The sequence below is a fragment of the Sparus aurata genome, chromosome 2 (assembly GCF_900880675.1).
Source record: "Sparus aurata chromosome 2, fSpaAur1.1, whole genome shotgun sequence".
NCBI lineage: Eukaryota > Metazoa > Chordata > Actinopteri > Spariformes > Sparidae > Sparus > Sparus aurata.
This window is the reverse complement of record NC_044188.1, coordinates 16,003,206-16,024,295: the sequence shown is the minus strand read 5'-3', so window position 1 is coordinate 16,024,295 and position 21,090 is coordinate 16,003,206. Positions and strand designations below refer to the sequence as shown.

Below are 21,090 nucleotides of genomic sequence, written 5' to 3'. Positions count from 1 at the left end.
ACTTTTCTGACCATTATTCAACATGACTCATAGGTCTTCTGTGCTGCCAGGTTGAAGGATTGAGGGTTTGTTGCACCATGTGATGAAACTTCCTTTGTAAAAATAGTTTCTAAATGATGACAGCGTGTTTCTCAATGGGAATGAATCACTTGAATCATACTTGTCAATATAGGAACAACTTCCATTTCAACAAACATTACACTTGTTATCTTTTTATTAAATTCCTTCATAGACTTCACTACAGACATGGTTGTAAACTGCCACTTGATTTGGTGGAGGCATACAACTGCGCAGTGGTATGTCTAGGTTCTAAGAGATTTTGGATACCTGAGGCATATGTAGGATACAAGACAGTGAGGAATAAAAAGTGTGAAACAAGAGAAGAAACGAGCACGCACAAGAACAGGAAGGAGATAGAGCTCCCTCCGAGCTGCAGCCACGACTATAAAAATGCTCGTTCCCTATTAGAAATGACACGGTTACATTTTTGACTGCTGGATGCTGCAGCATGATGATATCACTCACACACTTGTGATAATCACACACAAACACAGTTTTATAAGCCATTCGCTTGAGTGTATTCCAGTGTGACATGTTTGGGCTAATATTATGCTAATACTTTTGTGCCGCGACACACACATACTCCCCCGCCCCGCCCCTCCTGATGAGTTATGAGTTCTGTTAGTAGCCTGCAGTGTGCCTGAGTCTTTGACGTCAACCAGTCTGCTCAGTATTCAGCTCCATGAAATGGGTCACAGCTTCTGACGATAAACCAACTGCACTGCTCTGCTCTGCTCTGCTGTGCCTGAATCTCACATCGCACCTTCACAGCAGCATCAGACAGTAAACATACTTGCAATAAAAACCCCTCTGTGGCGCTCCACTTTAACCTCCACTTTGCCTAAGCCACACCTGCCACTACCTGCACTGCAGTGATTAAATGGCGTAAATGCATGGAACCCCATTCATTCGTTATTCTTTTCAGGTGGAGTCTGCACTGTGCTAATCGCTAAAACCTCAATCCTACATGTATTTTCCAGTGAGCTAGAATTTCCAGGACCTTTTTACAGTCAAAGTAAAGCATTCAGTAGAGATTCTGCATCATTGTCGTCATCAGCAGCCGCATTTTTAAAGCAGTTTTGGAGCATTTAGCCTTCCCCAGCCAGAAAAGGATGTTGCAATCAGAGTAAACAGTAGTTAAGTTCAAAAGCATTAGGCCTCCAGATACCCACACGCCCTAAGTTATTTTGAACAGTTAGTCAATGGTACGGTGGCCCTGAAGGACAAACAACAAGATTTGTTCACCAAACACAACTACATTTCTTGAAACACTTGTGAAATGTTTTTTTGTTTTTTTTAATGAAATGACATTGTGTTTTCTGTAGTGTTTTGTTTTGACCTTCAAGGCCACCGCACAATGGACAATTAATAAGCAAACTAATTTTAGTATTTATGGAGGAAAAATGGCCATTACTCTGGCATCCTGCTGTTTTATACACTTGCCAGTTTATTAGGTTCACCTAGCTAAGACCAATGCAACAATTCCTTCATGAAGGTTATACTTTTTAATTTCTGTTGAAACTGTTTTACAGGGGGTGTTGATGAGCATTTTTGATGGCTGTTTGTTAAGCTGTATTTCATTATACTGACGGGTGTTTATATATTTTTGTCCACTCCCGAAGGCTAGACTAAATGTGCATATTGTTTAGATTGTGTGTGGTTAATTGTAAAGGGTGGTGATTCAGAGCAAAGCTGATGTAAAGGAATCAGTTTCACATTCTCTTACTCTCTCACGCACTGCTTAGTCCATGCCTGTGACGTTTGTGTGTCTGTGTGTGTGTGTGTGTGTGTGTGTGTGTGTGTGTGTGTGTGTGTGTGTGTGTGTGTGTGTGTGTGCGAACCCACATCACCTCTAGCCCTATTATGTAAGCCAGATTTTTTTTTTATCAGTGTTATTTATTTGTTTTGCAATACAATTTTTCTGTTTATGTAACTGTTTCGAATTATGGAAAAAAAGGGTGGGGGTGGAGGGTTAAGCGAGCCTGATTGTTTGCTCTCGTTGCTGCCTGGTCCCATGACACCATCACAGGGTACCGGTGGTAACAAACCAACTAAGTATGGAATACTTTTTCTTATCTATCATCAGTTGATTCACTTTGTTGTTGAGCCACAATATGACCAGTCCCAGTCACAAGTTTGAGAAGTTCTATTTACGATGATAATGAGGCAGTAACGTAAAAAGCCCTCATTTCTGAGAAGTTACCCAGAAAGTACGAGTCAATTATGAAATAGTCGGTAATTAATTTCCTGTTGGTCAGTAAGTAGCAATTCTTGTAAACTCAAATGAGGAGAGAAGACAGAGGATAATTTACTGGAGATCGTTGGAGAAGGAAGTAATAGAAAAAAGGGGGCTGGCAGAGTAATTGCAGACACTCTAGTTGGCTCGGTGTAATCTGGCAGATATTCCTGCAGCTTTTAGTTGGATTTTAATGAAAGGCAGACATGAACTTTTCAGCCTTTTTTTTTCTGTGTGACTTTGTGCGAGTGCAAGTTCTCTCTCCTCTACCTCTGAGGAGTCGAATCAGACAGACAACCAATCTGAGTGTAGCGTTGATGACCTCATGTCAGTCTCCAGGGGAGGTTACCTCATGCAAAGGCCCATTTCCTCAACGCACAAATATGTGGATCACATATTACGTTACGCAAAACCTCTGCAGACCCCATGGAGACACTTACGAAGACATAACCCACCTGTTGTTCTGGACATTTTCTTTGTCCACTTTGACCACTTCATTACATCAGCAGCTGTATTATAAATATCACCGTGTTCCTGACCTCTTCCCTTTTTACAGTCACAAGTTATACTTACAGTTAGAGCTTTCTTTTTTGTATACAGCACAGTGCTCACAGCAGATATTGGAAGGGCCTAATGTTTGATTGGGCCTAATGATTCATTATCTCTACTTTCCTTCCCCTGGTGTTCTTCCCTGTGTAGATTTTGGATTCGGGAACTTCTTCCAGCCTGGGGAGCCTCTGGCCACATGGTGCGGCAGCCCGCCTTACGCTGCTCCAGAGGTCTTTGAAGGCCAACAGTATGAGGGCCCGCAGCTAGACATCTGGGTAAGATGAGCAATTGCATCACCACTTTATTTTTATCATATTTTTTCCAAATAAAGCGACACATGCATTGAATTGAGATATGGATCTTTTTCCTTGCTGCAGTTTTGTTTTGACATTTACATTGCTAAGCTACAGGAAATAATCTGATGCAATACATTTTTGAGAAATTACATATATTTAATAATAGAAACAGCGTGTGAATGATTAAGTCAGCAGTTTTTGTTCCTGTCACATGATGTTTCCCAACCACACTTTTTAACCAGCTTATCGCAATCATCTACCATATTTTTGCATGTGTTTGTATGTGTGAAAGACCATGTATTTATGTGTACCGTATTTATGGTCGTGAATGCAAACAATAATCTTAACCTTATTTACAGTGTTGTAAGAAAGTATGCTATGGCTTGATCAATTATTTGCCTGGACGATTATCAGATCTGATATTCAGCGTTTTCCTCATTATTAAAATCTTTTTCATTTTTTAAAAATCCGATTACAGAATAAATAAATAACTTTAAAAATGTGTTGCTTTGGCTCAGCTGCAGCATGCAATCTTCAAAGTAGGTCAGTCTAGTCGAATTTAGTCGAGTGGAAGCATGGAGTGGCAGAAAATGGAAATGCTCAAGAATCTCAAAATCGTACTTAAGTACAGCACTTTTATATGCCATCATGCTTACTTACATCCAGACACTTCAGATTGATTTATCCCCTGCCCTGACCGTGTTCTGTGTGTGCATGTATTCACGTTCACAGAGTATGGGGGTGGTGTTGTATGTGCTGGTGTGTGGCGCCTTGCCCTTCGACGGGCCCACCCTGCCTGTGCTTCGACAGAGAGTCCTAGAAGGAAGGTTTCGCATCCCTTACTTCATGACTGAAGGTAAGGAGAGACTCTCTGGTATATTTAACACAAAATAAGATGAGAGACTGTGCCAGCTCTCACCCCCCTCTACCTCACATTCCTGTAAATGTACACGCATGCGGTGTATTTGTGAGATACCCTCAGTCTCCCTTATATCACAGTACGCAGTCGAACAGGTGAAAATGGAGTGAAAATTCCCATTGGCTCACACTTTCCTATTTCAGTCAACATACATATATTAATGTAAGCAGCAGACTCTCTTGTGGCTGCGCCCAGTCAGAGGGTCGTTTCATTAACAAGAGAGTATTCCGCTCATTTGATTGGATACAGGAGGAGAGGCTCTGTCATTGTCCTTTGAATGTGTGTACGTGCGTCAGCGTGCGCGTGTGCGCAAGCCGCAGGGTGAGTCAGGTTGGCTAACTGTCTCAAAGCAGCCCTGCTGTTAGCGGCTGTGCTAGCTAGCTGGCAGCAGATTAAGTCCAGAGCTGGAGCTGTTTATGTAACCTGGGGAAGAGCCAGTGACGCCTTCCAGCAGCTCGCCTGTCTGTCTCTCTCTGTGTGTTTGCACGTCTGTCTGACTCATGCTCTCTGTCTGTGAGACATCTTCCTGTCCGTCTGTGGCCCTGTCTTTTCCTCTTGTCTTGTTTCTCTGGATCCCGTCTGCATGTCTGTAGCACTTTCTCCACGGGGGGTTTGGTGAGAGAGTCGACCAGATTTCTTTTTTTTGTCTGCTCAGGAGCTTGAAACAGTTAAGACATAAGGGGAATGTAGGAGTGTAATGTCAGCTCCGTGGCCAAACTGACACTCAAACCCGCCTCCCCACCCCCAGTCCAGCCCCTGTTCCCCGAACAAGGGGAACAGAGTGTGCCGATTTCTTCATCCATCTCATCTCCTCTTGTTTCTCTCACCGGCCAGTGCTGTGGTGCACAGCACAGCCTTGTACAGCACAGTAAACTCTTACTGAAACATATCTTAGCAGTGTGATGTGATGTGGTGCGGTGTGTTCTACTCCCAGCTTACTCATTTGATAACAACAGTAGATTTTTTTATTGTGTCTCCCCTGCTGTTGCATGTTGCGCAGGCTGTGGTGGATAGTTGAACAGAATAGCCTGGAGTCATGTTATCCAGAACAAACAGCCCATACCTGAGTTTGTTTCTTGTGTCTGTGCATGACATATACAGCTTGCAGTATTGCTTCAAAAAACAATTGTTGTCATTATTTAATAATCTCACAATTAATCCATTCATTTTTAAGTCTAGAATATGTAAAAAACGAATTGGTGCAGCTTAATTATCTCCCGTTCGAAAATAAAAACGCACACATGTCATGCAGCTCAGCCACTTGTTTTGTTCCTCATGGCAGCAGTACAGCTAGCTAGGACTGGCCAATATATTGATATTATATCGTTATCAGGACAAGAAGTTTTATATTATCTTACATTTTTGATAGGATGATTGATCAGGTATATAGCAATAGCATCCTTTAGATTCTGACCCTGCAATTAGGTTTGCTGTATTTTACATTAATTCCCTCCAGTCCTACAAAGGGAGAAACTACAAAAGTGTAAAACCAAAACTCTCAAACCAAGTTTAAGTATAAAGGCGACATTTTATGGCGTTTTTATGTAAAATGTAAATATATAGTGACATTTGATTTTGTCACCCAGTCCTATAATTTATGAAGTCCTTAAGAGGAGATTTTAAGATATTAAGATACATAATGTGTATTGCAATATAGCCTATAAAATATCTTAGTATTATTTCAAGGCCATCTCACCTCGCCCTACAACTGATCCAGCCACATTACACACTGAAACTAAACTGGGTGTTTTTGAAATTCTAGTGTAATCTGTTGATGTTTAAACTGCAGCTTGTGTTTCACTTCATTTACTAAATGTTTATGTGTGGTGTTATGCTCGTGTCCAAAGTCATACATGGTGATTATATTTTATATCTGTCAGTTATAGTCAGTTGTTTTTAAGCTCCTTTGTCTGGTCATATAAATCAAATAAGTCAGCCTCAGTACCCACTCTCTGCCCTTCAACTTCTAACCACACACTGCCGTTCTCATTGCTCAGTGAAACTCTACACCACTGGGACATTACAAGTGTTAACTGGGATAGTTTTGTGGTTAAGTCATGGTGGTGTAACGTCCCGGCTGAGAACGGTGTGTCAATCAATCAGCCAGAGATGCTGGAAGGTTATGCAGTGGCGACCTCTTTACATACTCAAAGCTTGCCCTGGTGGTTAGAAGCTTTGAAAAATGTGCCCAGCCTTGGCTGTTGCTATAAACACGGGTGTAGCAACGAGCAGAGTCCGAGTATGTTGTGGGTCAAACATATTTTAGTGTATTGTATTTGAAGCAGGTTGTAACTTAGCAGCCGCACAAGCTGCGAAGATGCCACAGCATGGCATTAAAGTGCAGTGAAGGGCACAGTGGTTATGCATGTAGCAGGGAAAGAAAGTGAAACCGGCAGGCATGAGGTAGAAAAGATGTGATGTAAGTAGACGTTAGTGGATCAGCAGAGCAACTGGGAGGAATGTGAAGCAGGGAGTTCATGTTTGCAGTCAGCTCCTTGGGCTTATAAACTGCTGAGGTCTCTCTACTACCTCTGAGATGGAATACAGGATATCTGTGGAAGGATTTTGAGATCAGAATCAAAACTTAAGGTCGACTTGATGATTTCAAAACTATTTTCCAGGGTTTAGTTGTTGAAACAACACCTGTTTTGCTTTAAGACTGCAGCATCAGGGTATATGGGTAAAGATGCCGTGCGGCGGGCAGGAATGCAGTGCAGGCGGTAGGGGTGCAGGCAGGCCAGAGCAGCACAGCCAGGGGAACTGTAATCCTGTTAAGAACCCAGCTGTGTCTGACGTCAAACTCATCTAGCTACTAACTAGAGGTGAGGAGCTCTCATTAGGAGGGGAGGGAGAGTAGAAAGAGTGTAGCCACGCAGCTCAGAAGTGACAGCATAGGAAACTAAGAAAAGAATGTTGCAGATTTTAAGCTTCTGAGTGTTATTTCTGCCCCACTTCATGTGGGCTGCATTGACGGGGCTTAATTTGCTTCATCATAGCTTATACAAGAGGTGCTCATTGTTATCTAACATAAACAACCAAATCCTTTTTGTAAAAACCAAAGTATGAAATGCTTTAAAAAAAAATGTTTTAAAAGTCTCACAAAAACATCTGTTCTTTTCACCCAGACTGTGAGCACCTGATCCGCAGGATGCTGGTCCTGGACCCATCGAAGCGTCTGTCCGTGGCCCAGATCAAGGAGCACAAGTGGATGGCTCTGTATGCTCCTGTACAGAGGCCGGTTCTGTACCAGCAGCCTCTGTCTGCTGAGGGCGAGACGGGCGTGGGAGAGTACAGCGAGCAGGTCCTTCGGCTGATGCACAGCCTCGGCATCGACCAGCACAAGACTATAGAGGTGAGGAGTTATGTAATAATTAAGTAGAGAACTATCAGAGAACCATCTTTACCATGTGCACTTAAGATGAGTGGTGAAGCTGATCAAGCCAGGCAGCTGATTTTAAAATAAACAAACAGATACAAGTTGGATAAAAGTCTGTGGAATAAGACCTCGGGCAAGTGGAGGCATGGGGCCATCCTTCTGCCTCACTCTTTTCCTATCTGAGAATCTCATTGTTGCCGACTGGATGAGCCAGTGGGAGAAAGTTACAAGTATCTTCTATGACATGTTCCCTTTTCCCCCCAATAAAATATATGTGCTCTATTCATCCCAAAGGGCAATTGCAGTATTCCAGTAGCTAAGTCGCACATGAATCACAAAACAAACAACATAATGACTGAAACTGTAAGAAAATTCTGTATTGAAAGCATTGATCATTCAAATCTTATTAAAAGATATCCAGCAGTAAAAAGAAAGAAGTTAATGAAAACTTTGTCTTAATAGATATGATATCTGATGTTGTAAGTATGAGATAAAAAGTCAAGATTATGAGATTAATTATGACCTCATAATTTTTACTTTTTGTAATGGTTGATTTTTTTAATCTCAATTCCAATGTTTTTATTTTGTATTTATTATCTCATATTTTTGACTTTTTATCTCATAATTCGGACTTTTCATTTTATGATTGACTTTTTATGTCATTATTATGACTTACTGTGGGAATACTTTTTTAATCAAGCGTAGTTCTCTTCGTATTTAACTGGCAGAAGTAAGTTGAAACTATCATTTACGACAATACTGTAACTCTGATGATGAATTAAAAACACATTTTTAGATGGGAACCTCTTGCAGCGCAATGGTTCTAAAATTAGAACAGGAAATTGCATGCATAATTTTAATAGACACATGGTGTGTACTGTTAATCCTAAAAGAAACATTTATATGCAGTACATTCTGTGTGCCATCTTTTCTTTTGATATATCCATTTCTCGTATTTTACATCTATACTCTGCTGTTGAGTAATTCCACTGAGGGAAAATAAATATGGAATTATCTCAGTGTGCATTCAGACCTGTCACAGTTATGTCAGCTGTGCTCCAGTTGTAACTTCAATTACCGACACCACCATTTGTGTTGCCTGTCATCCTCCAGTCTCTGCAGAACAAAAGCTACAACCACTTTGCTGCTATCTACTACCTGCTGGTGGAGCGGCTCAAGGCCCATCGCTGCAGCTTCCCCGTCGAACAGCGGCTCGACGCCCGCCAGCGACGACCCAGCACCATCGCTGAACAGACTGTGGTCAAGGTAACCGCAGGGTTACGAGGTGGTTCGCTGAGATTAGCATCCACAGTTCCCTGATCAAAGCTCCATTATTCACACCTGCACCCAGGAACAAACAGAAAGACACGACTCATTCATTTATTAAACCAGCCTGGTTCTGTCTTCACCTGCTCTTTTCCTACCCAGCCTTGATCTTAATGCATCTCCCTCAGTTACATTATTCATTGGTTTCTTTTTTTTGTCTCTTCTTGTGCAGTTTCTCTTTAATTTCCTCCACAGTCCAGGATCTGGCTTTTGTATCTCGTTTGGATTACAAAGTCAAATTCACAGCAGCTCAATTTCGTCTTAATTGCTTTATTATCAAAGATTTTGTTCAGTATTGGCTCTGATTCAGAGAGACTTTTTTGATGTAATGTCAAAGACTCTACCTCTCTTTCCTCCCTCTCTGCAGTCGACCAGTGGTTCAGCCCAGGTGGGTCTGCTCCCGCAGGGCATTCGTCTGCTGCGTTCCCCCGCTGTGCCCCAAGCCTCTTCCGATGCTTTCACCTTCCCCCAGAATGCGTGTGCCCTGGAGCAGAATTTCACAGTCGAGGATGTCAACACTCCCAAAGTAGGTCCAAAACCAATAAAATAAAAAAAACGGGTACAATCTTTGGGGACGTGGGTGTCTTTTTGTTTGTGTGTTCATCCTCTGCTCTCATACGATGGCTCACTTGCGTCTGGCTTTTCGGTTAGGGAGGTTGTATTTATTACGGTCATTAACAGCTTGCACAAGTATGTCCTGAAAAATGATCCCGATAAGCTTGACAGTGATTCGCTTTGATAAGCATACTCTCACTGTGAATCAGAAATGACGGTGTGTGTGTACGTGTGCGTGCGTGCGTGTGTACGTGTGCGGGCGTGCGTGCGTGCCTCCTTTGAGATTTCGAACTTTGGCACGCTCTGTCGACCTGCCAGAGTGCAGCTGACTCGTTCTCTTATGTAAGAACTCAGCCAGCACTCACATCATACGGGACAGCTGCCTGTCCTGCACGGCTTATAGACACACACACACACACACACACACACACACACACACACACACACACACACACACACACACACACACACACACTCTGCTCTCCTTCTTTCCCTGTTTATCTGTGCCAACCAGCGACCTTTTCCTCCAGGCCTGTTGTTAAGCTGACCGACTATTTGAGAACACAGACACCAGTGGTCTGAGTTTGACGGCCTCACACACCTGCAGGCCTACACACACACACACACACACACACACACACACACACACACACACATGCAGTTTCATTCCTCGAATTGTAAGCTGGGAGAGAGACAGAGTGTGTGTTATCTGCGTTAATGGAGCCTGGTTATGTAAGCGGTCCTGTGATGATGGTGATGATGATGTGACCTAATGCGAAGCTGAGTGAACACACATGGACAGGAAGCTGCTGTGCTGCTCCAGTGATCTCGCTGCTGTGACCCCTCCTACCCATCAGCCAATGGCAAATCCTTTTTTTCTTTTTTCATTTTTGGCTCTATGGTTCTTTTCCCTTTTTTCTTTTCCATTCAGCTTCTTCTTCCTCTCTTTCTCTCCTCTTCCTCATCCTCTCCCCTTATGACCCCCACCCATTTCATCGTCTATTACTCAATGTTGATTTCCCCTCTTGTCCTCAGTCTAGTGTGTGTGTGTGTGTGTGTGTGTGTGTGTGTGTGTGTGTGTGTGTGTGTGTGTGTGTGTGTGTGTGTGTGTGTGTGTGTGTGTGTGTGTGTGTGTGTTGAGTAACAGCATTCCTCTCCCAGCACACTACAGAAAGCAGATGGGGAATTGGGCAAAGTTTCTCTCTCTAGGCCAACACCAGGCTTTCCGGTTACTGCAGCCACTCATGCAGATGATCTTTGTCTGTGTGTGTGTGCGCATGTGTGTGTTTCACTCACACAGCACTTTCAGTTAGAGCTCACTTCCTGGCCCTGCATTCCTTTATCCCCACCCTCCACCTCTAGGCCAACACACACAGGCCTGTCTCCATGCTGTAACAAACACACACAAAAACAGAAAAACCGGTAAAACAGAGGGAGGAGAGCAACTAATGGAGCCCTCATTCTCAGTATGGTGTCTCCTTCTTGTGCCCCTCCCGACCAGGTGAATGGCTGTCTGCTGGACCCCCTGCCTCCCCCCACTGTCCTCCGCAAGTCCTCCACCTCATCGCCTAGCAACATGATGGAGACCTCGATCGATGAGGGTATTGAGACTGAGGAGCCCGACACAGAGGATGATCCACCCCACCTGCTCTCGGCCTATCAGACGGCCCGGTTCGGTCAGCGGCGACACACCCTCTCTGAGGTGACCAACCAGCCAGGGACTTCGAACCAAGGTATGATGTCACCTTATCAAACACACACCTGTAGACAGTCACATTAAAAGGTGAAGCCGATTAAATTGAATAAAACCATTTTGTCCCCCAGGGAAATTATTCGCTCTAGGCCACAACCCCTCCATGGGTAGTGTGGACTCGGACATGGGCTACGACATGGGCTCCATGCACAGCGACCTCGGCCTGCTAGAGGATCCCCCCTCTCTCGGTGAAGTGGTGCAGGCCAACAGCTCTGCCCCTGGCATCACCGCTGCGCCTTTCATGAGCGCTCGGCCCGCCAACCCAGCAATGGCCGCCCTGACTTCACAGCACAGAGAGGCGCACAACCGCTCCCCGATCAGCTTCAGAGAAGGACGCCGTGCCTCCGACACCTCCCTCACCCAAGGTTAGAACTGCCGATGTTAATTTGTCTTTCCTTTTCTTCATTTCCAGTCATTCTTCTCCTTGGACCTTTTTCTCAAATCACCCACTTCTCCATATGCACTCAAACTACATTGACTTCATAATTGGTTGAGTATCTTCCTTGATAGATCCAAGCACTTCATTTCAACCTCAATATGCACAAGGCCATTCTGCCACCATAATAAGAAGTTTTACTGTTTGTAATATGTGACATTTTCAGTGCAATTAAATGGATGAGGTGAGAAATAAACTGCAAAGAAAAATGGAAAGATGACTAAGGGCCCACCACTGGACAAATTAGACTAAAAAAACCACTTTAAAGTAGAATCGCACCAGTGTTATGTATCAAAGTCTGTGCATTATCCATTGTTCTCCAGATAACTGAAACAATCGAGCGATTATTGATTATCCAATAATTATCTTTTGATCAACTAATCAGTCCTCTAGCAACGTATCATTTTATCCTCCATCTTAACGATTGTCAGGTAAACAACAGAAACACTTTGTTCATGTTAAAGTACAGCATCAATAATGTTGGAATGAAACCTTACAGGTAACTAGAAAAGTTTTTCTTATAAATCTGACATTACATGAACGCAGAGTAACACCCCTGACTCTCCAACTGAACCGTTGGCAGTCAAATTGCATTATGTGTAATGTAGGCAGCAGGTTTTGACAAGGAAGAAGAATGAGTAGAATAAAACAGGCGACATCTCAGTTTCTGCTGGATCAGTTTTTAACACTCTCTTTGGTTTTAGAAGTGCAGTGCTAAATCGGTACATTACTCATTAGTAAATACAGTCACGGGACATTTCAACAAAAGTACTACAAAATCTGTATCGCACAATCGATGCAGCTAAATGCAGCAAGTTCAGACCTGCTCTTGAGAGACGGTGTTGAAAGCCACTCTGTGACATACAGAAAATCACTGTCTGAAGTGGAAGCAAACGAGACAGGTTGAGTGAAGAGCTTTGAAACCACCTATGTGACACACACAAGTGTCGATTAAATGCCAGATCCGACACGTCTCCTTAAGCTCCATCACTGCGAGCTGCAGAGAGTCTGATGTCTCAAGTGTCACAGCGCATATGTCTAAGGCTCCGGGATCCGCGGAGCACAAGAGCACCAGTCAAGAGGAAGAGCATTGATTCTCATGACACAGACGCAACACCCCTGCCGCAGCTGCTCCCTCACACATATATATGTATACTGCCTTCCGGATAAAGTGCCTCATTCCCACTCTGTCATTTGCTCCCCCCTCCTCTTTTTCACACCCATCCCCCCCTGTCTCTTTCTCCTCTCTCCTTCCTTCTCTCATCCTCTCCAGTCCCTGTGACGACTACAAGGGTGATGATTCATGTTATGAATCACAGACAGATATTTGAAGGTTTCAGCCCACATACCTGTCCCTCTTCCCCCTTCTCTCTCTCTATCCATCTCTTTTTTTCCTTCTCCCTCTGTACAGCTTGTACTCTATCTTCTTCCTCTTTTCAAAGTTTCAGTCTGCGGCATGAAGAATTTTACTCAACCCAAAAAATAAGAGGGAATATTAACCAACCTATCTACCTCTCCTTTACGGCTACATTACTCTGTGCTCGCAGCTTGTGAATCACCTGTGCACTCCCTAAGTTGAAACTATAATTATAGCTTAAAAATGTGTGTTACTTCCCTAGCTCTACATTGACAGTCTGCACTGTGTACTCCCAGTTGGTATTTGCAGTTATTTATATATTTTTCTTTTCGTAATCCTCTTTGGAGAGTGTTGATGCGGTGGATTCTTTTGCGTCAGACTGCTGACTCTCGTTTTAAATAACTCCCACCATCACTGTGAGTCAGGACCTGTCGTTCACAGCCACAGCTCGTCACCACTGGATGGGTCTTATCACACACGCATACACGGATATAGTCACATGTACAAACCCACCCACAGCCGCTCATGACGTACATCCAGTCGCATTGACAGTAGGAGCGATGAGGATTGAGCCTGGCTCTCTGACAGTGAAGTGATTCTATCAATCAGCTGCTGAGAATCAATACTGACTTTAGCAACGTTTGGATTTGTGCTCTCAGGTCTGGTCGCGTTTCGGCAGCACCTCCAGAACCTGGCGAGGACCAAAGGCATCCTGGAGCTGAACAAAGTCCAGATGCTGGTGGAGCAGATGGGCTCCGGGGAAGGGGCCGCCATGGGCCCCCTGGGACCACAGCACCACTTGCACAACCTCCTGGAGGTCAGCCGTACTGCATGATCACACAAACACACACCCTTCACTCAGACCCATTCAAGAGCTTTCTCTTCCCAAACCCGTTCTCAGCCTCGGTCCCCTCTACTATCCTCACCCCATATTGGCCAGAGAAAAAAAAGGGCACCCAGGCTGTTGTGTAACCCTGCAAGAGGCAGCCAACAGTGGCTTGTTTACCGTCTCCCGTCCCCCTGGGGCCTGGAGCCTGGAACCTAGGCCAAAGTGAATGCAGCCATTGTTGAAGTCAGTCAGACTTAACCATAGTAGTGACTGGCACTCAATAGGCCCAAGCTGCAATCACACACAAAAACAGGCACACATATACACAAAATAATACACTCACTCACAGTGTGAGGGGACCATTTGAGGGCAGAGCCAAAAGGTTTCCTGTGGAAAAGAAAAACACAAACAAAATTAATTGTAGAGGCAGACAAGATCTAGTTGTTTTCCTTTTGTCCATCTCTCATAATGCAATAACGCAGCTCTTTGTTGGTTATGATGCTCAGGCCCCATCATCCTTTTAATTTGCTTTCATTTCATTTAACTACTGTGTAATCCCTGTGGTACATGCCATTTAGAGAAAGGCATCTGGCTGATCAGTCACCGCACAGGCATTTGGGCAGGAGACAGCATAGATAATCCAGTTAGACCACACGATGAAGCACCCAGACCCTGACACAACTTCATTAACCGACAGGAGAGGGCATCTGGGATACGCAAGCATTAAGTCGCTTGTTCTAATGCTGTATGTTTTTTAATTGAAGGGCGAGGCTTCCAAGCAGCAGGAGGGCCTAGCTTTATACCAAGGTGGGCCGCATCCACCTCTGCTGTCCCGCAGACAGAGTTTGGAGACACAATACCTCACTCATAGACTACAGGTACAGTCACACACCAACTACACTCAAAAACACATAAACTGATTTATACACATTAATGATATACATACAGATCCGTCTTTGTGTAACATTCAGTGATATCATTTGGAAATGTAAGGATTGTGAAACGGTTTGTAGCCTGTTACCATGGTAATGGTTATCCTGTACAACAGTCATCAGTCCCGATCTCTCTTCTGCCCAAAAGGCCAACGTCTTGGCTAACAGTCCTGCTAGCTGCCAACTTTTCTGTAAGGAGACTCCTCGAAGTTTAGAGCAACAGCTGCAGGAACACAGGTAAACCATGCTTTACATGTCTGCTCCTCATTCTTTATTCACACAATCTTTTCTGTGTTTTTCTCTTTATTTAGCTGTGATTGTTTGTAAAAAATATGAATGTGGGAATGCGGCTATATCAATAGTCTATAATCAATCCCACAAATGCAGGAAACACCTTGTTTTCAACAATTCCATTTTCATTTTATATGCTTTAAAATTCAGTGCTTCTGCATTGGTTTTCCAAGCTCTCTCTTCTCAATTGTGTTGATTCAAAGTGTTGTCTTGAGCTAAGTGGGCTCTGCTGCTCTCCTCACAGACTGCACCAGAAGAGGATGTACCTGCAGCAGTCACAGGGCATGGGGCTGCAGACCTACTTCAACCAGATGCAGATAGCTGAAGGCTCCTACCCGACAGGCAGCCCTGCTCTGGACCCGGCGGCGTCCCAAAGCTCCCCTCAGGGCCCCCCCATGTCAGCCGCCCACCAGCCTCAGCCTCAGCAGCAAGGCAGTCCTCAGGCCTCGCCTCCATTCAGCCACCCACACAGCCTGAGTCCTTTGATGGAACCGGGCGAGGGCCTGCTTTATGATCCCTACATGAGCCACCACCACTACACCCAACACCTGCCCCCTGGATCTCACCTCCACCACCAGCTCCAGCCTCATGAAGCCTCTGCCAGCGGCCTGGGCTTCAGCTACCCTGCAAGCTGTGAGCAGCAGCTCCTGGGACCTTCCACCGAGGCTCTCCACCCAGAGCAGTACGAGTTCACGCTGGACCCTAACTTGCTGCCCCCGCCTGCTCCGGGAGAGGCTGAGGCCAGAGCTATGGCCGGGGTTTTGGCTGGTCCGGGGCAGTCAGACGGTCTGGGTCTGCCTGATCTGCAGAGCTCACTCCTTGACAGTGAGATGATGGAGACCGTGGACTCCCAGCATGGCTTCGTACTGGTCAACTAAAGCCAGCTGAGGAGGGTTAACAGAAAGCAGTATTAAGCAATGATAACCCACACAGCACTAAGAGCAGAGAGAGTGGAAATATAAGGGGAGGCCACAAGCGTAGCAACAGGGACGGAGAAGTGTTAATTTTTGTACGACTAATACAAACTTCATTTCTTAGTTGTGACGAACCTCAAGACAACCTTTCTACCAAAACCCTCCCTTAGCCTACCTCCCTTACTCCCTCTCATCCTCTGTTCTCATCAGCTCTGTGAGGCAGCAACAGGTCCAAAATGTGGCATAATGTGAGCCTGGCCCTGCTGACTTGGTGAAGCCGCTGCTGTCACAGACGTTGTGGCACCTGTAAGGACTGCGCCGTGCAGCCCGCGGGAGGGGGGAGGATGCTGCACATCCTGGAGTGCAGCATTTCACCTAGAAAATGGTTGGAAGTGAACTAATTTAGGACTGACTGACAGGCAACCAACAGGAGAGTGGCTGGCAGTGCTTTTTGTATTTAAAATAGGACGACATCAACAACAACAGACTGGTTCTTAAAAACACTTTTGTGCTTTTTTTTATTTCAGTAGTTAAAAGACAACTGAACAACAGAAAATGGCCCTCATTTATCACGGTACCATGGATATCTCCACAAATTCAAATGTTAAAAGTATTTTTGTTCACTTTTGTGGAAATTATTTTTCACACTAATGAGAGCGCTAAGGCTAACAAGCGTAGTTTTCAACACTAATATTTACAGTATTCCTCCAAGAAAACACCCATAACATGCTGAGTGAAGCACCAGATTGGTGACTATGCACCATTTGTTGAGCTACATTTGTGCTTCTAACAGTGCTAAACTCTCCAAGCTATTATTTTAGTTGAATAATGAAAATAATAAATGCAAATCTGTAGCTGCAGGCCTTTATGTAAGCTTTGTGACATAAATAATAGCTTTTTTTTTGTCTACTTTTTTTTTTGTGACTTTTAACTACTGATCCTGATTTATTTCTTACACTACTGAACTGCTATTCCACCTTTCCACCCGATTGCGCACACACGCCAGGCTTCATTATACTCAATAAGATGAGGATAATTACCAGTTTTTGCTGGAGAAATGGCCTTGCGTCTGTTTAACAATTGAATTGTGGGTCATGCGTTTGCCTGATAAATGAGGGCTGATGTAATTAACGTGTGTTTGGTTGAGACGTAGCGGTGTTAGACAGTTGATATTATTCTATTTTTGTGGCAATACTGAAGCAATATTAATCCTTGATGTGGAGGGATTACGAATGGAAGCCTCACCTGTACAGCCAACTCTGATTGGTTCCCAGGGACCTCTGAGTCGTCAGCAGTGACACCACTTGAGCTGATGATGTAACCAGGAGATAATCTCTCATTCGCTCACCCTGGAAGTGCAGGGTCGAGCCTGGATACAGTGTGTGTGTGTGTGTGTGTGTGTGTGTGTGTGTGTGTGTGTGTGTGTGTGTGTGTGTGTATGTATATGTGTGTGAGTGTGTATGTATATGTGTGTAAGTGTGATTATGTTTTTTTTTGCACAATTCATCCTTCAAATTTGTCGAATCATTTGTCGTCATTACTGAAAAAGACAAACACTGTATTGACGTCTCCTTTCAAGATAACACAAACTGTGCTTTTCCCTCAGTGCACAGCTGTAGCTTCTAGATTAATTCTGGTTTACATCCTCGATGCTCCAGTCATGCCTCTGTTGTTGTTTTATCGATGAACCGTGTTTATAATAATAATAATGAAACCATCCCTTAAAGATTCCCTGCATTAGATTTCCATGAAAGAATGTTTCCTCTCTGACGTTGGGGGCTGCTGTGAGACGAAGACCAGCCGGGCGTCAGTCACCTGACGCTGGATTTTTGACAATAGGATCCGCTCTTTGTCTGACAGCAAGCCGCCAGCAAGACGAGAGATGTTTTTTTCTTTTACAGCACTCAGACTGTGTTCAAATCTACTTGAAGCGCACAGATGTAACTTCTCTGACATTATGATGATGATTTGGGAAAAAAAAACTGCTTCTGATTGGAATAACAGGACAGCGAACATCAGAGGGTTGAGATGAGATTATTGGACTGGACTATCTGCCATCAGTGTGTCCATCAGCGGTCGAGGGTTCAACTCCAGGAGTGTTTATAAACTGGCGCTCTGTGTTTAGACTTGGCCCGGTAGATCTATCTTGGAGTTCACAGGTGGTCTCTTAAATGATGAATCGATAAATATGGACCAACTGTGGTTACAGTCTTGTGCAAGACTTCAAGGAAAAATCCAACTTTAAATTCTTTTAACACCAAATTATCTGCCATTTATTGTCTTGATTGATCAATTTGTTGTTTAGTGAATTATGCTCATCGCAATTTGCATTTACTCTTGAGCTACAACAGTTAGGCCAATCAGTTGATTCATTTTGATAACTGATTAATCGTTTTAGTCAGTAAAAATGTCATATTTGTGTTTCCAGCTTCTTAAAGTTAAAGGGTAACGCCACCACTTTCACACATTTATGTGTTCCCTGTTCTTGAGGAGTACTACTGCATATGTGAAAAAAAGCCTTTTTGGGGTTCCAGCATGTAATCTGATAAATTGCCTCCAGTGATTTCACTCAGTGGATAAATTGCATGGTGGGTAATGTAGACGCCAGGTTTTGTAAAGGAAGAAGAATACGTGTAAAATTAAAGATGATATCTCTGGTCCTCTTGTACCGATTTTGATCATTTCTTTTTAATTTGACCAATGGACTGCTTTCCAAAGCCTGGAGCCTACATTACCCACAATGCAACCTAGCCAGTGAGTGATGTCACTGGAGGTAGTTTATCAGATTAAATGCACAAAAGCCTTTAAACTACTTTAACACATATGTAGTAGTACTCCTCAAGAACTGTGAACACCTGAATGTGTAAAATTGGCAGAGTTACCCTTTAAGGATTTAACAAATTTCTTTGTCATTTATGACGGCAAATAAAGAGTCTTTGGGTTTTGGACGAGTTGGTCAGACAAAAGAAGAAATTTGAAGACGCCACTCTCAACTTTTAGAAACTATGATGAGCATTTGTCAAAATGTTACGACATTTTATGAACTAAACAATCAGTCACTTCTGGCATTGAACACATCAAGAACCAAGTTTTTAATGTCCGCCCCCTCAGGATCTCAGAGTAAACGCTTAGTACGTCACCACTTAGCTCTGACATTTAACAGACATACTAATAACTCCAGCAACAATGGCATCAAAAGGCCAAAGTGCACTGCAGCCACAAGACATGTTGCAAAACAGGTCTTGTGGCCGCCTTAATAGTTCCGCCCTAAAATTTTACAAACTACATGGTCAATACACCCACAGTTTATTGACAGGAATTAGTCACACCCAGTCCATGAGTTGTGTTGTAAATGTCCTTCAGACAGAGAAGGATGTGAAGTAGAAAAAAAAAATTACAATTCTGGGGTTTGAGAGTATTAAAGGTTGGATTTCACCTTAAAGTGAGTATTTCGATGATAGTTTTCTTTCATCTAGTCAGTGGTCATGTAGAACAGCTACAAGATGATCTGTGGAAGTTGAATACTGGGGCACTTTGACAGCGAGGGGGAAAGAGAGACGTAGCGAGAGAGGAGGAGGAGGTGGAAAAGGTTTGTATTGCTCTGCTGTTTCCTGGCAGATGAAACAAACGGTAATCTGTAGGAAACACCTTTTCTCCTCGCGCTCTTCCCCCCACCAATAATGGACACAAAACAAATGTTTCTTTCAAAGAAAGACCAGACACAGTAACACTTTATCTGATTGTTGGTTTTAATCCAAGAGACAGTAACACTTTCTTTGTTCAAATTAGAGGTGTAGAGAATCTTCAGTGCACGCTCGAGTCGCACCGAGGTGAATTTTGTGTTGAACGTGAAAAGTGTTCAGTGTGCCTTTTACTTTTTTCAATCTGAATTTTGAATAGCGTCATTATTTCTGGTTGGACCCTTTTTATTGTTTATTTTATTATGATTACTTTTCAATATTTTTTGTTTCTTTTCTTCAAGTAGAGCCAGGTTTTACAAAGGTACAAAACCAAAGTCCCTCAGAAGTTTCCCTGTACGACCCACCGTGTGGAGTTTTGGAGCTTCTTTTATCAGCTTCTCTGCCCTGCTTCTTTTTTTCTCTCTCTCTCTCATGTTGGTCAATCAGTGTATGCCATTTAAAAGTATTATAGCAATATTTCTCTAGTTGAAGACTAAAGTCATGAAGATTCTAGTGGACGTGTTTCCGAGTACCATAATTTCACCTCCTGCTGATAAAAACAAAAAACATCAATCTATCAATAGAAATCCAGTTTTATATTTACCTTCATTGATGTTGACCACACATAAGCTAACTTGCTGTTGAGATTAAAAAAAGGTTTATTGAACATAAAAAAATGTTGTGGCTGTTTTCTTTTGTGTGTTGTGGCAATAGTTTAATACTTATTTACCGTTGCTGACACTTGAGCATTTTCTACCACACACTCTGCTCTCTTCTCCACACAAATCCGATTGTCCTGTAACTACAAACTGCAGCCGACTGATCGCACCCCGGGGTTGCGTGGCGTAGGCCCGGGTTAATGGCCTGGAAAAATGAAATGACGGCAAGTGCTTACTGTAAACTGTTGAGTCACAGCTGAACCTGAAATCATTTCAACCAGAACTAAATCTCCCGAGGGCGGTCAATCCAGCAGGAGCCACAGGACAAGTTCTGTTACATCGCTTAAATATTTATATCCGCTCATGCAGACAAAAACATTTGTTGGTAGAGATAATAAGGAGATGACAGATGCGTAGTTCAGGACATTCGGGACAAAAGAATAAGTACCTGTTCAGCAGACAGTGAATGGAAGCTTACCTGGGCAGAATCACCCTGAGGCGGTAAACTCACAATCGACCTTGTGTGATGTCTGACATCATCGACGAGCGAGACAGAAAGAAATGTGCTGTCAAAGAGCGTACACAAAGTAAATATTCAGAAACATCCAGCCCAGCCACAGGAGCGTCTACACCACATTGAAATCACTGGCAAGGCCTCGCTCTGTCGAGTCAGATCACAAAGAGTTGATAAAACAAATTTTCCCATACGCTTCTAGTGGTGTGCTGCCATGCACACAGTTTCAGTTTGTTCGCCCAAGATTTGAGATATGCATCAGAGATTTCTGCAATCACAGATCGGAGTGAATCTAGGATTTTTCTACATCAGAGGGGGCCACACACCAGGCCACAGGTTAGTATTAGACAAATGATTAGACCCTCACCAGTATGCAGGGAATGCCACATCTACTGCCCTCCACTCAGT

General features: G+C 43.6%; 1 protein-coding gene across 1 annotated transcript in view; it reads left to right on the top strand.

Annotated features, from left to right (window-relative positions):
* The window catches only part of sik2b (salt-inducible kinase 2b), a 47,714-nt gene extending 27,528 nt beyond the window's left edge, over positions 1–20,186 (top strand). The window contains exons 5-15 of the mRNA XM_030440904.1: positions 2,996–3,120; positions 3,874–3,997; positions 7,186–7,412; positions 8,550–8,702; positions 9,130–9,288; positions 10,819–11,050; positions 11,142–11,435; positions 13,523–13,680; positions 14,457–14,570; positions 14,773–14,861; positions 15,160–20,186. Coding sequence (XP_030296764.1) covers positions 2,996–3,120; positions 3,874–3,997; positions 7,186–7,412; positions 8,550–8,702; positions 9,130–9,288; positions 10,819–11,050; positions 11,142–11,435; positions 13,523–13,680; positions 14,457–14,570; positions 14,773–14,861; positions 15,160–15,793 — 2,309 coding nt within the window. The 3' untranslated portion in view covers positions 15,794–20,186. The remainder of the gene's footprint in view (positions 1–2,995; positions 3,121–3,873; positions 3,998–7,185; positions 7,413–8,549; positions 8,703–9,129; positions 9,289–10,818; positions 11,051–11,141; positions 11,436–13,522; positions 13,681–14,456; positions 14,571–14,772; positions 14,862–15,159) is intronic.
* Positions 20,187–21,090: the final 904 nt, after the last annotated feature.